Here is a 22,729-nt window from a genome sequence, read left to right as displayed (position 1 = left end):
ATGCTTTGTGTGTAGATGCTCCCTGAGTTAGGTGGACACAGTCTGTTGACAAAACTGTCTAGTGTAGACACAGTCCAAGTGTCTTAAATTTCCAGTATTATTTAGTCCACTAACAGATGGCCTAGTTGGAAAAGTAAATGTATCTGCCTATTACAGTGATTGAATGCTGATGTGACATTGCGAACTGACTAGGAAGGTAGATGGTAGGGTGCCATAGCATGAGAGAGTCTTGGCCATACTTGGAAGTGTTTTTAAGTTCAGATTTTACAGACAACATGTTATATTAACAATTTATTATAGTGGCTCTTAGAATCCATTTCCCAAATCAAATGACTGTAATCTTTTCCAGCATTTTTAATGACACCACTGTAATGTTGTATTCTCACTGTTTTGCAGCTGAAGAGATAAAAAAGCTCCGAAAACAGTTGGATGAACTCCAGAAGGAAAATGGGCGGTACATAGAACTACTAAAAGCAAATGACATTTGCCTATATGATGATCCCACAATTCACTGGAAGGGGAATCTCAAAAGTGCAAAGGTCTCTGTTGTTATTCCTAGTGATCAGGTTCAAAAGAATATCATTGTCTATTCAAATGGGAGTCAGCCTAGTGGAAATAACCAAGGGACATCGGTCCAGGGAATAACTTTTAATGTTGGTCATAACTTACAAAAACAAACAGCCAACGTTGTACCTGTTCAGAGAACATGCAACTTAGTGACTCCTGTGACCATTTCCCGTGTTTACCCCACAGAAAACAAGCCATGGTCTCAGACCACAGTTTCTCCACTGGCATCCAGTCAACTGGTTCCTGCTGAGAATATTCTTGAGCTCTCTGCCTCAGCGAATGAGGAGGGCATGCTTACCTCTGCTACTGCAAGCTCACAGAATGCTTCTCAGTCTGGGACAGAGCAAGTGTTGCAGTGTTCTTCAAGTAGCACACCCCCAAATGATCCAGATGTCCCCACAATTAAAAATGGACAAGAATGCACCAAGTTCATGAAAAAAATAATCATGCCTAGCATCAGCATTCCTTCTGACACCACCATAGAGGCCTCTCAGGTTCAACGGGTGAATGTGACCTCTTCAAACATACAGGATCCTAGAAGCGAATTTCAAGAAAGCCCTGTCGTCTCAGCCACTGAAACCACTTGTACCCCATCTGTGAGACTCTCCGCTGTCGATAGCTTCCCTTCAATAAATGTCCTCAAAAGTACAGACTTACTAAGTAGTGCTGCAGTGCCTGTGACTTCTGCAGTAGAAGCAGTTAAGGCTGTAACAGCAATAAGCACACTGCCTGCTGGTCCCTTAGACAACTGTTGGTCTTTTTCAGGCTCTTCGGGTGTTGGCACTTCTGATTTGAAAAACATGAATAGCCTTTCGCGGATCCCTTCAGCTGGAATCACGCAAACCACTTGGACTACTTTGCAACTGGCAGGAAACACCGTTCAGCCACTAACCCAGACACCATCCAGTGTTATGACTGCATTGTTAAGTGAACCAGTTAATGGTACTGGTATCATATCTTCCACCCACAACAGACATTTGGCTCCAAGCATCAGTTTGAATAATTCTGTGCCTGGAGATGGGAAGGCAGAACAAATTGTTGTTACCTTGCCCTCTTGCCCATCTGTACCTATGCAGCCATTAATGACTCAACCACAGGTGAAAACACAGCCTGCAGGAAACATCTTTCCACTGAATTCAGGTATGCAGGTAATTCAGATGGCTCAGACAATTGGGTCTGCTGTTACTGCAGTGCCAGCTAATCAGAATGTCATAATTCTCCAGCCTCCCAACACCACGCCATGTCCCCCCATGGTGAGAGCTGAAATCCCCAGCCAAACAGTCAGTCAGCAGATTGTAATTATACAAGCAGCTAATCAAAATTCCCTTCCTCTTCTGTCTGCACAGCCCCCTGGTTCTCTCAGAGTACCTGTGAATGGAACCAGTCCCATAGCAAGTTCTAACAGCTCTGTACAAAATGCCTCTGCTCCACAAACTTTTGGAGGGAAGCATCTTGTACATATATTACCAAGACCACCACCTTTACCATCTTCTAGCGCTGCACAGACTTTTTCAGTCACAATGTCAAATCAACAACATCCTCAGACTATTTCTTTAAATGGACAACTGTTTGCATTGCAACCTGTGATGTCCTCATCTGGAGCTTCAAATCAAACCCCTATGCAAATTATTCAGCCTACCACTAGCGAAGATCCGAATACCAATGTTGCCCTCAATACATTTGGTGCTTTAGCTAATCTCAATCAGAGCATATCACAAATGGCTGGGCAAAGCTGTTTACAGCTGTCCCTTAGTCAGTCCACTAATCCAACAACTGCCAGCTGCCAAATTGCTCCTATCAGCTGTGCTTCATTACCAACTTCTGCTGCGTCTTCCATAGCTACTGAAAGTTCAACAGTGTTATCCAGTGCTTCTAATTCTATACACACTTCTCCAAAAAAAGCTTCAGTTGGTTTGTCATCAAACATAAAATCAAAAAGAACAAACAAAAAGCTAAGTGCTAAAAAACATTCAGCAGCCAACAGCAAACCGTCATGTCCAGTGAATCCTTGCAGAGATGCAGGAAAGCTTGATTGCACTAATGTGGAAGCTACAGCGGAGCATTCAAATGGTGAACGCTTGCTTGAAAACATGCCTGTAGTATCACAAGCAAACAGCACAGCAGCACCAACTGATGTTAGTGTTTCTGACTGTCAGTCCAAAGAGACTCTGGGTTCTGGCCAGATGATGAGTTTACCAGAGCTGAGTTCAACAGAGGTACCAAGTTCATTGCCGCTAGAATCTGTGATGATGGAACCAGTACAGACTGTTCCAACAAGTTCCAAAGATTCCACTGCTCTTCTGCAAACATCTCAGAATAACCCATTACCTGACTCTGTGTTGCCAGAATCTTCCAAGTTACGTGTTACCACCAGCATCTCAATGTCCTCTGCCACTGACGCAAATGTGACAGTTTCTCAGGTTTCTGAGGCATCAGCGCCACAAAACAATGTAACGACAGACCATGCTTCTGAGGCAAAAAGCATTTCACAGACCTGTAGTGTTGGGCAAGAATCAGTAGTTGTGATGCAAACCACAGACTTGTTAGAAGAACAGGGTCTAACCAAAATGCTCTCTGACCTTACTAAAGAAAGAACAGCGGTGCTAAAAGCCTCCTTTTCACTTCAGGTGGAGCATTCTGATTGTCCTCCAGAAAATTCTAAAACAATAAAATCAAGTGTTGATTTGCCTGAGAAGCAAGAGCTTTTGTTAATGAACACCGAAGGCGACACTCTCACACATCATTCCTGCATTTCTGATCAAGACGTTGTTAGTGGTTCTCTTATTGGTAGTAGGCAAGCGGACTCTCCAATGTCAACTAGTTCTGGGAGCAGTCGTGGCTTCTCAGTTGCATCCATGTTGCCAGATGCAGCTAGGGAAGATGTTACCAGCAGCACCTCAACAAATACATGTAACAGTTGCACTTTTTCAGAGCAAACTGACATTGTAGCTCTTGCAGCAAGAGCTATTTTTGACCAAGAGAACCTTGAGAAAAGTGGAGGAGGAATACAAGTTAATATAAGGGATGGCGCCTCTAAATCTGCTGAAGTTGCACCTTTGGAAAATGAGCATCAGCCTTTTAAGTCACAAACAGTTAAAGCTAATGTAGGACAATTGGAAGCAGCACCAAACAAATTCTGTGCTCAGGATCCAGTGCAAATAAATGTTGACAGACCAGCTGAAAACCCCAGTTGTTCTGTAGGGGTTGAAACATCAAATGCAGTACAAATTTCAACTTCACAGTCACCAAATGTAACCAGTTTAAGTGTAAATAATCTTGTACATCAAAGTCGCATTATCCACCCCCTTGTAAGTTGCTCAGCTTTATCCCAGCCATCAGACCAAGCACTTGTTCCTGCCACAGTGAATCTGTCCATATCGTCTAGTTCCTATGTCACTCAGTCTCCAGGATCCATTATGATGACTGAATATGCTCAAGATCAACTGAGTGCTGTTAGGGGAAACACTATGCAGGCTCCACAGATGCAAGAACCACACTTAAAGCAGCAAAACCATGAAAGTCGCAAAGACACTGCTAAACGTGCCGTCCAAGAGGACCTCCTGCTTTCTACAGCAAAAAGGCAGAAGCCGTGTCAGACAACACCTATCAGGCTTGAAGGTATGGCATTGATGAACCGAACACCAGACAGTATTGCTGATCAAACTCAAATGTTGGTTAGTCAGATCCCTCCGAATTCTTCCAATTCAGTTGTGTCAGTGAGCAATCAAGGGCACACAGATGGTCTAAATAGATTATTCCCATCCAACAACTTTGTGTCCTCTGCTTTGAGGCAAAGTGAAATTCAGTGCAGTTCTCAGCCATCCATTTCAGAACAGCAAGGTCAGACAGGAGGTCAGCATCTGCAATCTGTACAACATGTACCTGTCCAAGGCATATCTCATCTTCACAGTAACCACTCCTATTTAAAGCAACAGCAGGCTGGACAGTTAAGAGAGAGGCATCACTTATATCAGCTGCAGCACCACATTCCTCATGCGGAGAGCTCAGTCCATTCTCAATCCCACAGTGTCCACCAACAGAGAGCAATACAGCAAGAGGTGCAAATGCAAAAGAAACGAAGCCTTGTCCAGGGAACCCAAGCTAGTCATCTTTCTTTACAGCAGAAGCATCATGGAAATGATCAAACTCGGCCAAAAAGTGGACAGGCTCATCCCCACCACCAGCAAATACAGCAGCAAATGCAGCAGCACTTTGGAGCATCTCAGCCTGAAAAGAACTGTGAAAACCCTTCAACGAGCAGAACCCATCATAATCATCGTCAGAGCCATCTAAATCAGGATATTCTGCATCATCAGCAACAGGACGTTGGCAACAGACAGCAGGGCTCAGGGGTTTCATCCGAACATGTATCTGGACATAATCAGATGCAGAGACTTCTGACCTCCAGGGGCTTGGAGCAACAAATGGTATCCCAGTCAAGTATTGTAACCAGACCATCAGATATGACCTGTGCCCCACACAGGCAAGAAAGAAACAGAGTTTCCAGTTACTCTGCAGAGGCACTTATTGGGAAAACACCTTCTAATTCAGAACAGAGAATAGGGATATCCCTTCAAGGCTCTAGAGTTCCAGACCAGCTTGAAATGAGAAACTACCTTGATGTTTCTAGGAATAAAGCTTTGGGAATACATAACATGCAGAGTCGTGTATCTGTAGACCATGCGGTTGGCTCAGAAGTTCAACGGCTTTCTGATTGTCAGACATTCAAACCCAATGGGGCCAGCCAACAGCCAACAGGCAATTTTGATGTACAGGCTTCAAGAAATAGCGAAATTGGTAACTCTGTATCATCCCTCAGGGGCTTGCAATCACAAACTTTTCGAATTAGTCAAAATCCTGGCCCACCCATTGAGAGACAAAAGAGGTTGCCCTATCAACCCGTTCAGGGTATTCCCACAGGAAATGCTCTCCCACCAAGGGACAGTGAAAATACATGCCACCAAAATTTTATGCAGAGTTTACTTGCTCCTCATCTTGGAGATCAGGTTAGCGGAAGCCAAAGATCAATTTCCGAACATCAGAGGAATGCGCAGTGCAGTGCGTCCTCCACAATTGAATATAATTGTCCCCCTGCACGAGAAAGCGTCCACATTCGAAGAGATAGTGAAGGTCAGAATAGAGAAAGCTGTGACATGTCTATGGGAACAATTAATACTAGGAACAGTTCTTTAAATATTCCTTTTTCAAGTTCTTCTTCCTCAGGAGATATTCAGGGTCGAAACACAAGCCCAAATATTTCTGTACAAAAATCCAATCCCATGAGAATGACTGACAGTCATGCCACCAAGAACCACATGACCACACCTGTTTCTAGCAACATGCATGGAGTTGTCCGGCCAGCTCTCCCACACCCTGCTATCTCTCATGGGAATGCTGAACAAGGGCAGCCATCTGTTCGTCAGCCAAATTCTTCAGTTACTCAACGGTCAAGACATCCCCTGCAGGATAATGGTGGTTCTAAAATCCGTCAGCCTGAAAGGAATCGATCTGGAAATCAAAGACATGGAAATGTATTTGACCCTAGTCTGCCTCATCTTCCCCTGTCTACTGGTGGCAGTATGATCCTTGGACGCCAACAATCTGCAATAGAAAAAAGAGGCAGCATTGTCCGTTTTATGTCTGATGGCCCTCAAGTGGCTAATGATAATGCATCTGCTGACCAGCATGCCTTGTCTCAAAATTTTGGATTCCCTTTTATTCCAGAGGGTAGTATGAATCCACCAATAAATGCCAATACTACTTTCATTCCACCAGTTACACAGCCCAGTGCCACTCGAACACCAGCTCTTATCCCAGTAGATCCTCAAAATACACTGCCATCTTTCTATCCACCTTATTCTCCTGCTCATCCTACTCTGTCTAATGACATTTCAATCCCCTACTTTCCTAATCAAATGTTTCCTAATCCAAACACAGAGAAGCCCCCTAGTGGAGGTTTAAACAATCGATTTGGATCCATTTTATCTCCTCCAAGACCAGTTGGTTTTGCTCAGCCAAGTTTTCCTCTTCTCCCAGATATGCCTCCGATGCACATGACCAATACATCACACTTATCCAATTTTAACTTGACATCTTTGTTTCCAGAGATAGCCACAGCTCTTCCTCCAGACGGTTCGGCAATGTCACCTTTGCTTTCAATAGCAAACACGTCATCTTCAGATTCTTCCAAGCAATCCTCAAACCGACCTGCCCACAATATAAGCCATATTCTTGGTCATGATTGTACTTCAGCTGTATGAAAACTGAAAGCCTGACCTTTAGTCTGAAGGGATATGTTTGTATATAAAAAAAAAGTCATCCTTGAGACCATTCATAGCATCACTGTCTGAAAGTATGGATATGTGTGGGTTCTTCTATATTTATATACATACTGTATATCCGCCCACTGACTAACTCTAAAACACCAGTGCCTATAGCAATTCTTATTAGTAACTGTAAGGATGCAACACTTACAGCTGAATTGAATGCTGATTTTACAGCATTTGAAAATCTGATCATTCCAGAATAACTGACACTTTCAGCTCTTGGATCTAAAGCATGAACTAAAAGCTTAGCCTTGTGAGAGGTGAGACTGAAGGAGATAAGTGCTTGATTTCTTTTTTGTTTTAATTCTTAGTTAATTAACTTGCCCAGAAGATAAAGTGAGCTGCTTAGAATTTGGGGTTTTTCGTAAAGTATCTTAAAGAGACTCTCACATACCTGGTCTTTAAGCCCAGTGGGTATAAAGCCAGTTTTAATTACTAAAGATACTGGGTTTTTGCCTGCTAAAAGTTTGTCACGTACGTTCTAATTAAGGCTGACTTAATCAGGTAAAAATGGGTGTGCAAGTTTCCAAGATCAGCTTCTGAGCAGCAGTAAAGCTTTTGCTACTTTAAAAAAATTCGGTTTCCCTTGTGTTAAAACGTGATCTGCTGTCACTTTCTGTGGAGAAGAATTTTACTCAGATTTGTACTTGGAACGGCATCAATTCCTGTTGAACTGTGGTGTTAATATAATTTATTGCTCCTTTTAGTGTAATCACCATAGACTCAGTCATGTTTGTTGCCCTTTGACCATTGTTTGTATGCTGCAAGTTATGTCAGGGTATCATCTCTATACCTTGTTTAGCACTTTCTTTATCGGTCTTTTTTTTTTTTCGTGTAATCCATGTCCGTGTATCTGTGTCCTCTTTCTTCCATTCTTTGGATTAAGGGCCCTTCCTGTAATTCAGAGCAAACAAGCCAACTATTATGCTTACACAGAACCTCAATGAAGGTAATAGGGCTCTTTGTGGTTACAGCAGTCTGCCCACTGTCAATTGCAGGATCAAGGTCTAATTTAATATTAATACTTTGCACTTAAAGAGCACCTTTTAGCTGAGCCAGTGTGATTGTGGGTGGGGAAGAGAAGTGAATGTGTTTAGTGTTTGAACACATGGCATATAAGGAGGTTCTTTCTGATTTAAATATGATGATTGATGTGGGGAGGGCGAGAGGAACAGATAATGTTTACTTTTTTAATATTTGCAAAAGAATCATGCTCTGTTTGGTCCCATTTAATTAAGTGGAAATGAGGAAAGCATACATGGTATTTATTTAGTGATTATTGCAACATAATTTTCTTGAAGAAAGGGAGAAGTTGTTTTTATTGTTGTTATTATTCATCCAAAACCATTATTACAATGTTTTCCAATTTTTGCTTCCATCAGCCCTCCTATCCCTATCTCCCACACTATAAGATCAAACTAGGGCCTCTTTCAGGTGCCACAGTGATGGGTAACAGCCAGCATTTTTTTGAGGCATCCTTGTGCAGACCAGGTACAGGCAAAATGCCTCATGCAGCACCAAGTACACTGAGCTATTTAGTGTTCTGTGGTCCCATGCCTGAATTCCTGTGCCTACTGTCAAATGCTTGAGGGAAGAGGAAGGACAAGCCTTGCCTCACTGTGACTGTGAAGCACCACAGCCTAATGAATCTCATTTGTGGATTTGCTTGAGGGAGAAAAAGGAGTCTCCCACTTCACCTGCAGCTGTGGGCCCATCTGGATGTAGCCAGAGTTTTGTTGGTAAACTGAGGGCCTGATTCTCATTTACAGTAGGTCTTTGCACTGCTTTTGCTGAGTAAAGGAGACTTAAAAGTGGGTGCAAATATAAGGAGATTTCAGGATAAATGAAAATCAGGCCTTGTGTCTATAATCTTTTGTGAGGGCATTTTCATTGGTAACACTATCCACTGTCTGGTATAAAGGACTGTGCTTCAGCCTGCAAAGTAAAAGGGAATGTTTCTCAAACTGGGAATCTTGTTCAAATGGGAAGGATATTGAGGGCACTGAACAGATTTGGTGCTTCAAGTTTCAGTGTTTGTCAAAAACAGCTAATGAAATAAAAATTACAGAAGTTTATTTATTGCCAAGTAAATGTTTTTGTTCCATTTTCAGGTTACACTGAAAGGTAAAACCCATTAGAGGTCAGTGCCGCAGCCCGAGGGCAACTGGTTTAAGTAAAATGATGGAGGTAGGGATTGTTATCAGTTTCAGCTTTGTGCCACAGTGGGCATCCTAAGGGCTTTATAAGATTCAGCTAATCACTGTTTACCTAGAGTTTTTTCAAATATTTTTAATGTCCCATAAGGGCTGCCTCGTGCAGTAGAACAGGTTCCATAATGTTGAACAGTGCCATTGGGCCTGCCTCAGGCAGTCAGAACAACTGAGGCCACTGGTATAGGGCTGACAAGTTTTCTACCTGGAGAAACAGCTCCACACTTGCTTGCCTAACAGCAGTCTCCCAGTGACCAGTTGGATTGTTACAAGACATGTGTTCCTTACAGATGCCTCAAGTCATTATTTACTGCCCGCATCATCATTTTAAGGTGACAATCTGAAACTAAATCTATGTACCTGTTCTTCCTCTCAGTACTGTTCTAGGGGATTTTGTATGTTCCTATGAGTAATTTTATTAAAAATTTTATTAAAAACCAATCAACTGGCAGAGGGCCAAATTCTGCCCCTACTTAATCCAAATTTACGACAACCTAACTTCACTGAGTTCCACAGGCTTCACACTTGTGTAAATGAGAAGAAAGTTTATTCCAAATGCGTAAACCTATCAACAGGAATTGGATGGTTGCAACTTACAACTGTGGGGCAGAGTGCTAGGTCTTGACAGACCACTGTCTGCTTATTAATAGCACACAAGTACAAACTGAAAAGTTGCCTTTTGTTGTACAAAGCCGGCATTGTACGAACGAAGACATTTCTCATCATCTTCTCCTATGGCATTGTCTACACAGGACAGAGCTTGGAGTGGTTATACTTACTCTGCACTAGCTTCCTGTGCATCAGCTCTTATTCTGCTCTGAAGATTGCCTCTGTGCAGTTCAGCTTAAAAGGCATTTAGCGCAGAATGAGAGATACTGCACAGAGATTCTGTGGAGTAGCTGCTGTGCTTCAAAAGCACAACCCAGCTCATTTTGCAATAGCTTCCTTGTGTAGACAAGCCCTAAGCTTTTTCTGTATATTGCCTCTGCAGCAGCCTATGGGCTCCTCAGGGCATCTCGTTTTTCTATTATGATGTCATTGCTCATGCCCAGAGCTAGCAGTAGGTCACAGGATTCACAGTTGTCAGGTGTTTTTGGTTGAAGTTGATAGTGTGAAGAAGTGCAGAAGAGAATGCAATCACCTTCCCCCCCCCCCCCCCACACCCAACCCGTGCTGATGCTGCTGGACTAAATGTCATGCATTAGTACAGGGAACTTTAAATTTCATTGCATAGCTTTTAACAGTATTTTTTTTCCTAAATGAAGGTTAGTTCAATTAACGTAACAGGAGCAGCAATGCTTGGATGGATATGTATATTCATCCTATATATATATATATATATAAGTTTGCAATAGTGACCTTTGATTTTCTTCCCTGTGCCCAAACTATGACTGTGAGAACAGAGCAGCCCTGCTGCTAAGTGTGGTGTTCCTGCAAACTCTTTGCAGAAAATCTTTGCCTTAGGGAGACAGCATCAGATACCTGCTCCCCAGCTTGCAGGCTGTTTCTGCTCAGTTTTAGATCAGCAAGAAGAAAGACTTAGCCTCTGAAATACTTCCAGTGGGAACAAGTCTTTATGCTTTGTCTGGCACTGAAATGGCTGTTTAGGGTTCAGATTAATACAGTACATTTTAAATGTATTATTTTCTGGACAAGATTATTCGAAAGGGGGCTTCTGTAACTCCTACTGACCAGATAACTCTATTTTTATACTATTACATATCTTTGATGTACATTAAAGGCCAGAAATTCAGAGGTATTATGCAAACTGAGAGCACCTTTTTTAAATAGCAACGTGAGTTCAGCGTGTTCGGATGAAGTATTAATAGGAATTTCTACAGGCACATGTTCCCTTCATCAAGTATCTGTGGCACCAACAGCTACTTGGCATTTGTTTCTTCTAAGTATCAATTGACAATTAAAAAGACAAAGTATTTTAGAATCAATTTAAAATCCCTTTCCCTACCCCCGACAAAGAGTTTATAATAATCCCTGAAACTGCATTTTTTTCTTCATGAGTGAGCACTATTTTGTTATCAAAGACTCGCTATATTTTGATTGCATTATTATTCAGAGGGATACATGCAGAATTACGAGGATTTTAGAAAGCAAAGAATAAAGTGGGTATAGTTCTGAGCCTATCAGTCCTCACAGTATTTCTTCTTTCCATGTTGCAGTGGTATTGCTACATCTGGTAAACACTGTGCTTGTCTCAGCTTCCCTGGATCAGTTCAACGAACAATGGCTAAAAGACATAGAGGGTAGGGTCACATCCAGTGTAGTGCAACATTTGTCATCTTTTCACATGCATCCTGTGAGGAATCTTGAAGAATTAGGGTAGGTTCAACTTCAAGTTTTCATCAAGAACTTGTCTCATAGTGTCTTACAAAAATGAGCAAGTATTTATTCCCATTGTTTAGTAACTAGGAATACCTACGCGCACACTGTACTGATTTGCCCAAGATCACAGACTGAGTCAGTAACAGACGCAGAACTCAAATCTTTTCCTTCTGTTTCTCTACTCTGATCACTAAACTGCTGTGTAGGTATGAGAACACATCTCTGCAAAATGCTCTGGGATTCATTCTCTGTGTGCAGTATCTCCTGAATTTTACACAGATTTTACACTGTATTTTAGAGCTACGCTCTGCTGCTGCCATGACAGGTGTCTGGCAGCATTCCAGAGACCCACTGACTACCCAGAGAAAAGAACTCAGATTGCTATTTCTGACCTACTGTTGTCTTTTTGATCTCATTCTGAGCCATTCTAGGCCCAGGGAACCAACAGACTATTTTTCTGTATTTAGCACTGAGGGCTGTGATTCTTCCCTTCTCTATTTACTCCCCTGCTGTCTTGTCCTAAATCGACCTTCCTTTGACTTGGGAAAAGAGGGAAGATGGGGCGGAGGAGTCAGTTCAATTTATACCCCGTTGTTCCATTGTTTTGTTTTAATCCAGTAGTATAAAGACCCTTCGTAATTAGCTGTGGTACACTTTTTCTGGTACTATTTTCCACTCTTCCTACACTGGTCTAGCATTCTTCATGGTAACGTGGGTGGGAGCACTTGCATTGTAAAGTATCAGGTTGTTGAATGCTGCTGCCAACATCTTGTCTGCTCTTGCTTTCCTGCAGTGTGATGGCCAAACCTGTTGTAGCAATGGCTGGAAATTTTAACAAACCTCCCATGGCAGACAAGGCCCTGGTGTCACAAAACCTTCTTTCGTTCATAGTAATGACAGTTTCTTTAAGTGTGCAACATATTATTGGTTTATTTGCAGATACTCACATTTTTCATTAATAAATATAAGAGAATAGTTATCATTTGCAGTGCACTGTATCTACAAATGGGTGGCCTCCTTCTATAGTGGCTAACTGGGTGTATGTGTGTGTGTAGTCATAACTATTCCACATAAGAGAAGTTTAGGTATTTCCCCATCCATCACTACATTTCTCCCAGTCTTAATATAGACTCCAACTTTGTCATGCTATCCTTTTGTATTGCCCACAAACATGGGGATGACAAAAATGGTAATGTGCAGTGCCCATTTTCCCACTCAGACACAGCGAGAAGGAATGCCGATATGGATTGCACCACAGGAAAGTAATCCGATATGTTCTTGCTTTCTGTAACATAATGTTTATTGATACGCAGTCCAGAATTTTTTACTGTGTACAGTCTGCTACAGCTGTAAACTCCAACTACTATTTTGTAAAGGAAATCCGGAGCAGAAATGCATAATTGTGAAAAGGAACCTCTTGCAATTGTAAATAAGATCTTGTTCTGTTTATTTTGACATCTTTTTACAGATGTTGCATTCAGGTGTAAATATCTCAAACCATGATCTTGTTCAAATTTCTGAGATTTTTATTGTTAAATGTAACACTTTGTTTAATGGTTGTAATAATTATTTGTATAGATAAGAACATTATAGTATTTTATTAAAAAAATTAAAAATTGCCATTTATTGTGCTCTTTTTAGATGATGATTGGAGTATATCAGGTTTCTGAAAAAAAGTTAAAAATTATTTTTTTTAAATGTTAAATTAACATTTGAAGCTCAGGAAATTCCCAAAAGATTTTGAGAGAGACATTCATTTGTAGCAAACTCCAGTATTTTCTCAAACCATTCTCCAGTGAGAGAGCACCAAAATGAAGGACTATATTTCTCATCTGTCCTTCCACTTGTTTGGTTTTTGGCCATTGCCTTATGACTGAGGTTTCATGGCCCTGCAGCAATAGTGTGTAATAAGATGGAAGGGCTTTTGCTTGCTGCTGCTGCAAACCCAGCTGATGAAGTTGAGAAAATCTGCCTGCTCCAAGCACCTTGCACACAAATGGCTGCAGTTGATTAGATGTAACAAAGTTTTTTTGATTGATGTTTTATTCCCAAATTTAGCTGAGTTGGATTGGAATGTTGGCAGCGAACAGAACTTTCAATCCTGATTGTTCGTAGGATCTTGCCCATGAAATCCTCATTGAATCATACAAATCTTAGAAGGGAGAAGAAAATATCAATGGATGTCCTGGTTTATTTCCCACCCTGAGGGCCAGGGCAGGATTGTTTTCATTAGTACGCATGCTCGTGCTTTCTTAGTCTAGTTTTTAATGTCTCAAGCAATTGGGCTTCCCTCTTCCCCCTGAAAGACTGTTCTCTGCCTCCCCTTTGTGCATGTCATTCTTGGGAAGTTTTCCTTAGTATTCAGACTTGATAATGGGCTTCAGATGGCAGCTGTTCTCTTGTGTCTCCCCCTGTTCTATTAGTTGTTGTATTTAGCCTTGCATCTGGGTTCTTTTGGATGATTTGACTGCTTTTTCCACTTATGGAGAGCATACGATCCATTTCAGAATACCACTAAGGACAGCCTGTATCCTATAGATCGTTTTTGCACTTCTCAGATAGGTAGCATCAGTCTACTCTAGAAGTTGTAAGTGCAGTGCCTGGTCACATCTTTCTTTTTCACTAATGCACAAATTCCAGGTTAATTGCACTACATCTCTGTTCTTTAACCTTTATAAAGTACCCCCTCCAGCCACCGTGTGCATGTTAAGGCCATTTCAATTCAACTGTGAGGAAAATAACACACTGTGAATAGTTATAGGGGTTTGGGGTTTTATTTTAAGACCAGAAAATAATAAAAGGGGTGAGAGGCAGGAAAAGCGATGGAGTACATTACATAGGATGGATGTGACAAGGAGACTTGGGATGACTATTCACACCACCGACCATTTCACCACCTTGCTATCCAGAGGACTTCGTAGGCCATAGTTAGGAGCCCATGTTTCCACTACAATGCAGGTGCCAGCATAGGTGCTGTAGAATGGAAGCCACAGAGGCCAGAAAAGCGGCAAGCTGCTTGGAAGGAGCTGTTTGCCCAGGAGCAGAGCAGGAGCTTAACTCCACCCTTCAAAGGGATGGAAGTGTCCAACTCTGGGCTGGATTTGGCACCTGCTTCCACTCAGCTGTGCACCCCCTCGTGGAGGCAGGTGCATAAGTCACTTCAGTCCTTTCCTGGTGGGGGAGGCTTAGGTGATGGTGGTGCTGTGCCATCCTAACACTCACCCAGGAGTGGGAATTGGGGAGCAAATTGTCTAGTTTGGTGAAGGGATTTAACCCACCTCCCTCACATGTGGCCTAACCATTGGTTTCTGGGGTGGGGCTTTCAAGCACCACTGTTGAGCCTGTTCCGTAATGTATACAAGACTTAGTCATGGCTGTGGAGAAGGGGCCTGGCATACATATGTCCAAGGAGCATGCCGTGCTCTTCCCACTGGGCTAGGGTGTGCTCTCAACCAGTGGCCTACCAGCTTTGACTACGCAGATGGGCTGGTTGGGGGCAGGCCTATTGTATGAAGTCTTAGTGCGTGGGGTGAGTGAGTCACTGAGCACTTAACTTCATTGGGCCTTGGGCAGCTTTTCACAGGTGCACCAGCAGACACTTAGATGCCATGGGGCAGTCCCCAGCAGTGCCAGTGCCAGGTTTAGTAAGTAGCCAAGCAAGCACTCTGCGTGCGCAAATGTTGTACCTTAGTGAGGCACCAGAATTCCTTTGCTAATCTAGCCCCCCATTTGTCCACAGGTGTCAATACGGGCTGGTTCTTTATTGGATCAGTGAGATCTGAACCAAGTGATCCTTGAAGGAAAGCACCTCCTGGCCATCAGAAATAACTGCTGATTTCCCATGTTCACTCCCGGGCTAGCTGGTCACCTGGAGGCTGTAGCTAGATGTTGAGAAGGCATTTCCTAGCATCTTCTAACGGACTGACTGTAGAGCCACCAAGGTGTCCCCCTCTAACTGAGGTGTTGGCTGCTGTGTGGTTGTAGCCATGTCAAACGAGCTTATTAGCAGCATATGGAGGGTGAGGTAATAGCTCTTCTTGGACCACCTTCTGGTGGTGAGTGCCTTGGTAAGTTAAAGTACAGATGTACGGGTACTGCTTAGGTAGCACGAGAGAAGCACAAGCCAGCTACTTCTAATGCTCGTTGCATGACCTTTAATAGTTCACTATAGCCAATAGGTGGGTCTTACTGTTCCAAAAATAAATAAATAGGAATTTTATTAGAAACCCTCTTGACCCTGTTTCTCCCTTATTTGTGATACTCTCCTCTGCCCTGGCTTTGTTCCCATGCACAGCAGATCTGGGCTGCGTCATCTAGTCTAAACACAAGACATGGTGAGATCTGGTGGGAGATTTTTGTAACAGATGCAAACTACTCACAGTCCAACATGTTGAAGGGCCAGGAATGAAATAACCTTACTGTGGGCGGAAGAGGTGAGGGCTGTTGTAGTTTCATTCCCCGACAATTTTTGTACAAAAGGTTAGGCCAAACATTGCAAAGGGGGTCACTGATTTTGGGTACCCACCCAATGAGACCTTCAACCTCAGAGCACCCACACTGCCAAATGAAATCGGTGGGAGGGGCAGGTAGTCAGCATTTTTGTAAGGAACACCCAAACCTGTTCTGTTTTGCCACCACTCTCGTACAGCCATAACCATCCACCGCCGAGAAAACAGCTAGGGTCAGGTGTCATTCTACTAGCCAAAGTAAGAAGCTGCAGTAGGTTGGCTAGCCCAGGCTTGCTGTGTGTTCCAGTTACCCTGCAATGCGACCGGGGCAAATGAAAAGACAGTGGCATCTCAGCCAGCATGCACAGCTTTGTTTACAAACTTCTGCTAGCAGGGTCAGGTTTTGCTCTTACACACACTGCCAGCGGTTCGGTTGTAAGGGCAGCACTGAGTGTGGATTGGCTGCATCAGTGCCAATGCATAAGGCATGAAGGTAGAGAGACAGGGTATTAGAAAACCCTTCCTTCATTTGTAGCCTTAATAAATGTCAACCACTTGCTGTGCTATTGTCTAAGATTGAGACATGGTGCAGCACAGAGCGTCATCATAGACAGAGGCAGACAAAGGACCGAAAAAGTTACTTGAATAAATGTGCCGCTGCTTTGCAGGGGATGTACTTAAGTACAAGTCCAGCTGTCCTGCAGGAAAAGTACTTGAGTAAAAGTACATGCGCATGGCACAGCTTTATTGTACTCATCTCCAGAAGTGAATGCAGCTGCACTTTTGTGCAAGTAACATTTTAGGGGGTTTCCCTCCCGCCTTCCCCACTGCTGACATTTTCTCCTAAAGTAAATGCTGGTGGACCAGGGCCCCTGGGTAAGAGCCACCATAGAACTACTTACAGGTGGTGTCCTTGACACCCGCCCCCCCCCCCCCCACCCCACGTCAACCATACATCCATCTGTAACATGTTAAAAAATAAATTTAAAAAAAAAAAACCAAAGCTCACAGGAGGCCTCTAATGAATTAATAAATACTGTTGTTACATTCAGCATTAGCACAGTAGGTCACTGCTTGGCTGCAGTGCCTGCAACAGCTCACACCTTGCTCCTTGTTTTTAAATGAGGCAGACAGGCTAGGACCCAGTACAAAGGCAGAAGCCATTTACAAAAAAATCCAAACACTATGGTGTGATTGCAGCAAGGCTGTGGGGAAACAGCCTCTAAGTTCTACAAAAGGTCCTTTTGTTTTGGCTGGTAGTGGCAGCCAGCTTTACTGACGTGCTCCGGTGCAGATGGTTGCTTGTGAAGTCAGATGCCCTGAAAGACAGAAGGTCCCAGTAGTTTCTTCATGGGGCGGGGGGGCGGGGCTGCGGCTGCGCTTTGTGACGGCAGTAGCAAACCTCTGGCTGATAAGAGTGGCCTAATGCCCTGCTGCTTGGCTGGCCTAGGCTGTAATGCTAAACCTCCCTGGCCTTAGCATGCCCGCCGGCCATGAACTGCGCAGGACGTACGCTAATGAGGATGGCAGGATGACGGGGTATGGGATGTCATTTCCTGTACAAGAGGGGAGACCCTCCCCGCCCCCAATGAGCTGCTCACCAGGGAACACCAATTGTGAACTCTACCCCACCACCTCATCACACGCCCAGGGCGGGAGCCTGCAGGACTGAGCACATTGGCAGCTGGGACTACCCGAACAGTGGTAATAGGAGCTCATCACTGTCAAGCACCAGGTCCCAGGGCTGCTGCTTTGTCAGGTCATTTGGCCTGTTGCTTTTCTCCTGCCAGCTGCAGGTAGATGTAGCTGTAGCTTAATGCTGGAGCTACAGCTTTGTGTCTGGCCTTTGTTTGCCTCAGGCTGTCACACGGCTGAAGCTAACGCCTTCCCCGCACAGGCTGCAGAGGAATAGGGCTGTGCTCAGAGGCGATGATGTTGACGGTAGCGGCCCATGAGGTGCAGAGAACACTTGTAAACATGAGGGGACCCCTGTGTTCTCACTCATGGGACAGGACGTGCAACACGGCAGGTGAAGGAGTCACAAGCTGGTTTCAGATGCTCTTCCTCATCTGAGGAGCCCATTATGGCTCCTGGCCCCACGGTGATGCTGGGGCTGTTGCCATGCATTGCAAAGGGGAGAGAGAGAGAGAGAGAGAGAGCGCACGCAACTGCTCCGTGCGACAGCTATGGCTGCTTGGGTGGTGTCAGGGTTTTCTCAGGGCAGCAGAGGCTGAATGCAATTTGTCAAACACCACCCCCCCCAACCCCTTTGAGGAACATACTCCATGGCCACAGCTCTCTGACTGTTGCATGACTACCGGGAGGGGAAACCAACCCCAGCACTGCTCCTCTGCCTGCCCCTGCACTCCACAATGCTGGCCGGCTACTCTGATGCCATGCGTGGCAGAAGGCGGAAGAGGAAGGGCTTTGTCTGCCCTTCAACGCTTGCCTGCGTTTAGCACAGCAACCACCTGTTTGCTGGTGTGGGAGCCAGCTGTGCCTCCCTCTCTGCCTGACAGCAGGGTCATTGTCCCCCCCCACCGACCGTGCTGGCTGATGGCGCTGCCCCTGCCCCTGAGCAGAATCAAGAACGCCTGCCCGGCTGCCTCCCAGCGCTCAGAAGACGGGGATCTTGTCTCTGCGCACGGAATCCAGGTCGTCATCCAGCGTTAACAGAACCTAAAACGAGAAAGCAGGAGCCGGGGGTTGGGGTGGAGGGGGCGGGGCGAGATCAGCATTCAGCACCTGATAGCTTTACCCACCAGCTACTTGGCCTGGGAGGGGCGCGCAGGCCTCTTCCTACCTATGGCACAGCTGCCCCCATCTGAGCTGGCACGAGCTGGCCCCTCAGTTGCCCCAGCAGAGCGGCTAGGGCTCAAATGGGTTGTGAAGCCTGAACGCTCCTTTCCCCATGAGAGGTGCACCTCCCAGGTCAGCACAAAGCACCATGGCAGGAGCTTGGGGTGCGCCTGCCGCCTGGCTTGGCCTTGCAGCTGACTAGAGGGCGTCTCTGCCCAGGATGGAGCGCCGAGCACCTTTCACCAGTACTACGCTCATAGGCAAAGCCAACCCACAGCACGAGGCGCTGCATAGCTGGGCAGCAAACACAACTGGCCTCTCCGGGCATCTGGCCTACGTGCCATTCCAAGTGCCTGTGTGGCAAGAGGGGCAGGCGCAAGGCAGCAACGGCAAGTCCTCCACCTCCTCTCTGCACCCCAGCCCAGGCCAGGCTCTGCGAGTCGGGGCATACGTGCCCATGCACAGTACTGACAAGAGAGTTTTAATAGGGCAGAAAGTGCTGGCAAGACTTGGGGCTATAGCCTAGAATGACAGCCTCACAGGGCTGGAAGGGACCTCAGGAGGTCATCTAGTCCAGCCCCCTGCCTGAAGCAGGATCAACCCCAACTAAATCAGCCCAGCCAGCACCTTGTCAAGCCAGGACTTACAAACCTCTAGGGATGGAGAATCCACAACCCCTCTAGGGACCACATTCCAGTGCTTCACCTCCCCGCCTGGTGAAATAGTTTTTCCTAATATCCAACCTGTCCCTCTCCCCCTGTAGCCAGACCATTGCGCCTTGTTCTGCCATCTGACACCCTACCCCCCCCCACAACCCCGGTCACTGATGGTGGGAGGGGGGAGAGTTGCTTAAAGGAGCAGAAGGCCGCCAGGGAAGACATTCTTTAAAAGCTGGGTTTAAGCGTGGTAGCATTATGCACGGTGCTGTTGGTCAGGAGCGCTGAGAAGGGAGGGTTGGGTCAGGGGAAACATTTTTAAATGGTGTCTTTGAGGCTGTGGTTCTCCCCATTGGTCTGAATTATCCATGTTCACACTGCATCATGTCACAGCCAAAGCATTAGAGGTTGGTTGGTTTCCGAGGTCTGCCCAGTTCTGCAGCCTTGCAGGAATCCCCACTGTATGGAGAATTCTTCTTGGCAGCCCTGCTAGTCTAATATCCATATTGTTAACTGGAGCTGGAGCGGCAAAACAAAGGCCTCCTTTCCCAGCTTTGTGGGTCAGAGTGCTGCACGTAAAGATTATAATGCTGGGCACAGATCCTCTATGACAGCTGGAAATACAGCAGGTTTCACAGAGGCTCCAGCAGCTCCCTCCGTGTTTACCTGATGCAGTTGTAAAATTTTAGACAGGTGGGAGGTGGAGGGGGTTGGGGAGAGCATGGGGGCCCCAAGGTGAAGGTGGGCTAGGGAGAAGTCAGATGGAGGGTCATGTGTTGAGGTCACATGCCCCCTTGTGTACAGTACCAACAAGAAATGATTTCCACTTGCACCACTGCCTAGGAGAGTTGTAGTCCTTGGCAGGTCGGGCAGAGCACCACCCTTAGTCAGATGGGCTTAGAAACGTATCTGCCACTTTTCCTTAGGGAAGCCCAGAAGAGGCTGAAGATCCCTACTTGGGGCTTCACTGGGTGTCCAAGGGGGCCCTCCCAGAGGAGCTCTCTTGGGTTCTACTGTGACAGCTGAGAAGGAGGGACTCTCATACAAGGACATCCTCTGTCCTGCCAGTCACAGTCGTGAAGGGGACTCCACACCAGCAAGTAATGACCAGAACAGAAGGTGTAAGAAATAACCCCACCACGCAGAGCAGCAGACCATGCTGTTGAACTCCCAGTTGGAGTGTCCCCTTTCTGGGGCAGTCCCGGGGGCAGTGGAGCTGGAAGGGCAAGTCCAGGATGGAGCTGCTGGTCTCCAGGAGTGGGCTGTGTGAACAGGGGGTCAGGAAGTAGTCCAGCAACACTAGGCATCAGGGGGCTGCCAGCATGGCCAAGGCTACAGCCATGCCTCAGCTGGAGTGGAAGAGAAGGAAGATGGGGCTGGGGAGGTGAGGAGGAGGCTGAGGGATGAGGAAGAAGAGCTGGAGAGAGAGGTCGGGGAAAGTGGGAGGGAGATGAAGTGAGAGAGGGGCTCACCAAGAAGGAGAAGAACAAGGCAGCTGCCGAGAGGAAGTGCCAGACATCGTGGTCGTCAAAGAAGCCCAGCAGGATGCAGGGTCGATTCTTCTCTCGGGATTCTGCTGGGGTCTCCTACAGCGAGAGGGCAGAGACCTGAGGAGGAGCAGGCTCCCCTATCCTCTCACACTGAGAGAGGACAGATGCCTGCATGGCACGTTGCTCAAACCCCCCATCCGAACACTCTGCAGAGCTCTCCCAGCTTAACCCTTTGGCACAGCGTGGGATGTCAGACCAAGCACCTGCATGGGGGAGATGTGTCTGCACAGTAAGAGTGAGTGGGCAGAGAACATGAAGGGGGGAGAGCGAGGAGGTGGCACAAGGAGAAAGAGGCAGGACAGTATAGGGGCTAGGACACTGGACTTAGTCCAAAGACAAGCATTCTACTCTCAGATTCACAGCTTCCCAGGCCAGCATGGACCAGTGTGACTGGCTAGGCTGGCCTCCTGTCTAACACAGGCTCCAGAACTGTCCCAGTATTTCCTGACAAGTGACAACTTATCTTCCAAAGACGGAGAAGGCTGCGAAAGCCCAGCTAGCTTGTGCCAATGGTTCGTGACTCTCCCTGTTACAAATGTGCATTGGAGCACCAGTCTGAATTTGTCCCCTTCAGCTTTCAGACACCCAGCTGGGCCACTGCCCTGCCCCGGGACCTTGGGCCTCTGTTTTCCCTCCCACTCTCTCTCTCCTTTACACTGCCAGCACTTTAAAACAATGCTGTTCTCTTACACTGTGTTTGCACAGGGCCTCGCTCAGCGCCCTGATCTCAGCTGGAATACAAACAAAAACCACAAGACTAGACCTTGATAGTTTCAGCTCAGTGAGTTTCCAGAATTTCATCCATCCTCTCTCTGTGCTCTTCTGTGGCTGCGGCATGGGCTGCACACAAGTTCAAACCTCTGCCTATCTCAGGGTGCCTGAGCCTCCTATCACCAGCCATGCCCTTGGATTTAATCAAAGCAATGGCCTACTTGGGGGCAGAACCAGACCTCAAAAACCCCCGTGCATCCACATGTACTCACTCTTCAAACAAATCTCCACAGACTCCACTCCAGGACTCTTGACAGTTTGAGCTTATGGGTTGCACCGAAAACCTAACAAAAACTATGATTCTCCACCTACATGTCTTTATCCCCTGACCCTGATGCCCCTCGAAACAGCAGCTCAAACTTTTCACCTCAATGCCATCTTCAGCATCCAGGCAACTTCCTCAGGGGCACAATAATGGGAGTGCTCCAGCTGCTCCAGGATATGGGTTAAGGAGGTCTGTAACATTGTGCAGGTAGGCGAACTGTTAATGACTTGCAAGCGGTCAGAGAAATTCCTCCCCTCTGTGATTACCAAGCCAAAAAAAGATCTTGCTGCTGCTCCGTAATGCAGCCTCTCTGCTATCGTTTTGCTCATCTTGCCCATCTAAAGAACGTCTCCATCTCTAGTTCTTCATGGCAAATTAACCAACTTTGAAGAGAGAAGGAGGGTGAGGTAATATCTTTTACTGGACCAATTGCTGTTGGTCAGAGCCACAAGATTTCAAGCCACACAGAGCTCTTCTTCAGGCCTGGGACTAGGGTTGCCAGTTCTGACTGGATGTATTCCTGGAGGGTTTCATCACCGATCTCCTAGAGATTCCTGGACAATCGGCAGCCCTGTGGGGAAGGGACTCCCAGAGTCACAGCCTGTGTTCCCTGTAATCTGAACGTTTGGACAGCTGACCAGGAGAGATTCAGGTGCCCACCCATCTGGTTAGCAGAACACCCACAGCCACCAACATCTGGCAACATGTGTTTCTATTGGCGGTGCACATAAAATTTGTTCCTCCCACAGATGGAAAAAAATAGAGGGAACACTGGTCACAGCTAAATACAAGAACTG

General features: G+C 45.9%; 2 protein-coding genes across 3 annotated transcripts in view; one reads left to right on the top strand and one right to left on the bottom strand.

Moving 5' to 3' along the window:
- Positions 1-13,061, top strand: part of USF3 (upstream transcription factor family member 3) — a 63,295-nt gene extending 50,234 nt beyond the window's left edge. For both annotated transcript variants that reach the window (XM_075000854.1, XM_075000865.1), the window contains one exon: positions 397-13,061. In XM_075000854.1, coding sequence (XP_074856955.1) covers positions 397-6,827 — 6,431 coding nt within the window. In that variant the 3' untranslated portion in view covers positions 6,828-13,061. The remainder of the gene's footprint in view (positions 1-396) is intronic.
- A 3,849-nt stretch (positions 13,062-16,910) lies between these two features.
- Positions 16,911-22,729, bottom strand: part of SIDT1 (SID1 transmembrane family member 1) — a 48,155-nt gene continuing 42,336 nt past the window's right edge. The window contains exons 20-21 of the mRNA XM_074983581.1: positions 20,819-20,932; positions 16,911-18,570 (exon numbers count right to left, since the gene is read on the bottom strand). Coding sequence (XP_074839682.1) covers positions 18,508-18,570; positions 20,819-20,932 — 177 coding nt within the window. The 3' untranslated portion in view covers positions 16,911-18,507. The remainder of the gene's footprint in view (positions 18,571-20,818; positions 20,933-22,729) is intronic.

Source organism: Carettochelys insculpta, chromosome 1 (genome assembly GCF_033958435.1).
Source record: "Carettochelys insculpta isolate YL-2023 chromosome 1, ASM3395843v1, whole genome shotgun sequence".
NCBI lineage: Eukaryota > Metazoa > Chordata > Testudines > Carettochelyidae > Carettochelys > Carettochelys insculpta.
The sequence above is the reverse complement of the archived record's forward strand: the minus strand, read 5'-3'. Positions and strand labels throughout refer to the sequence as shown.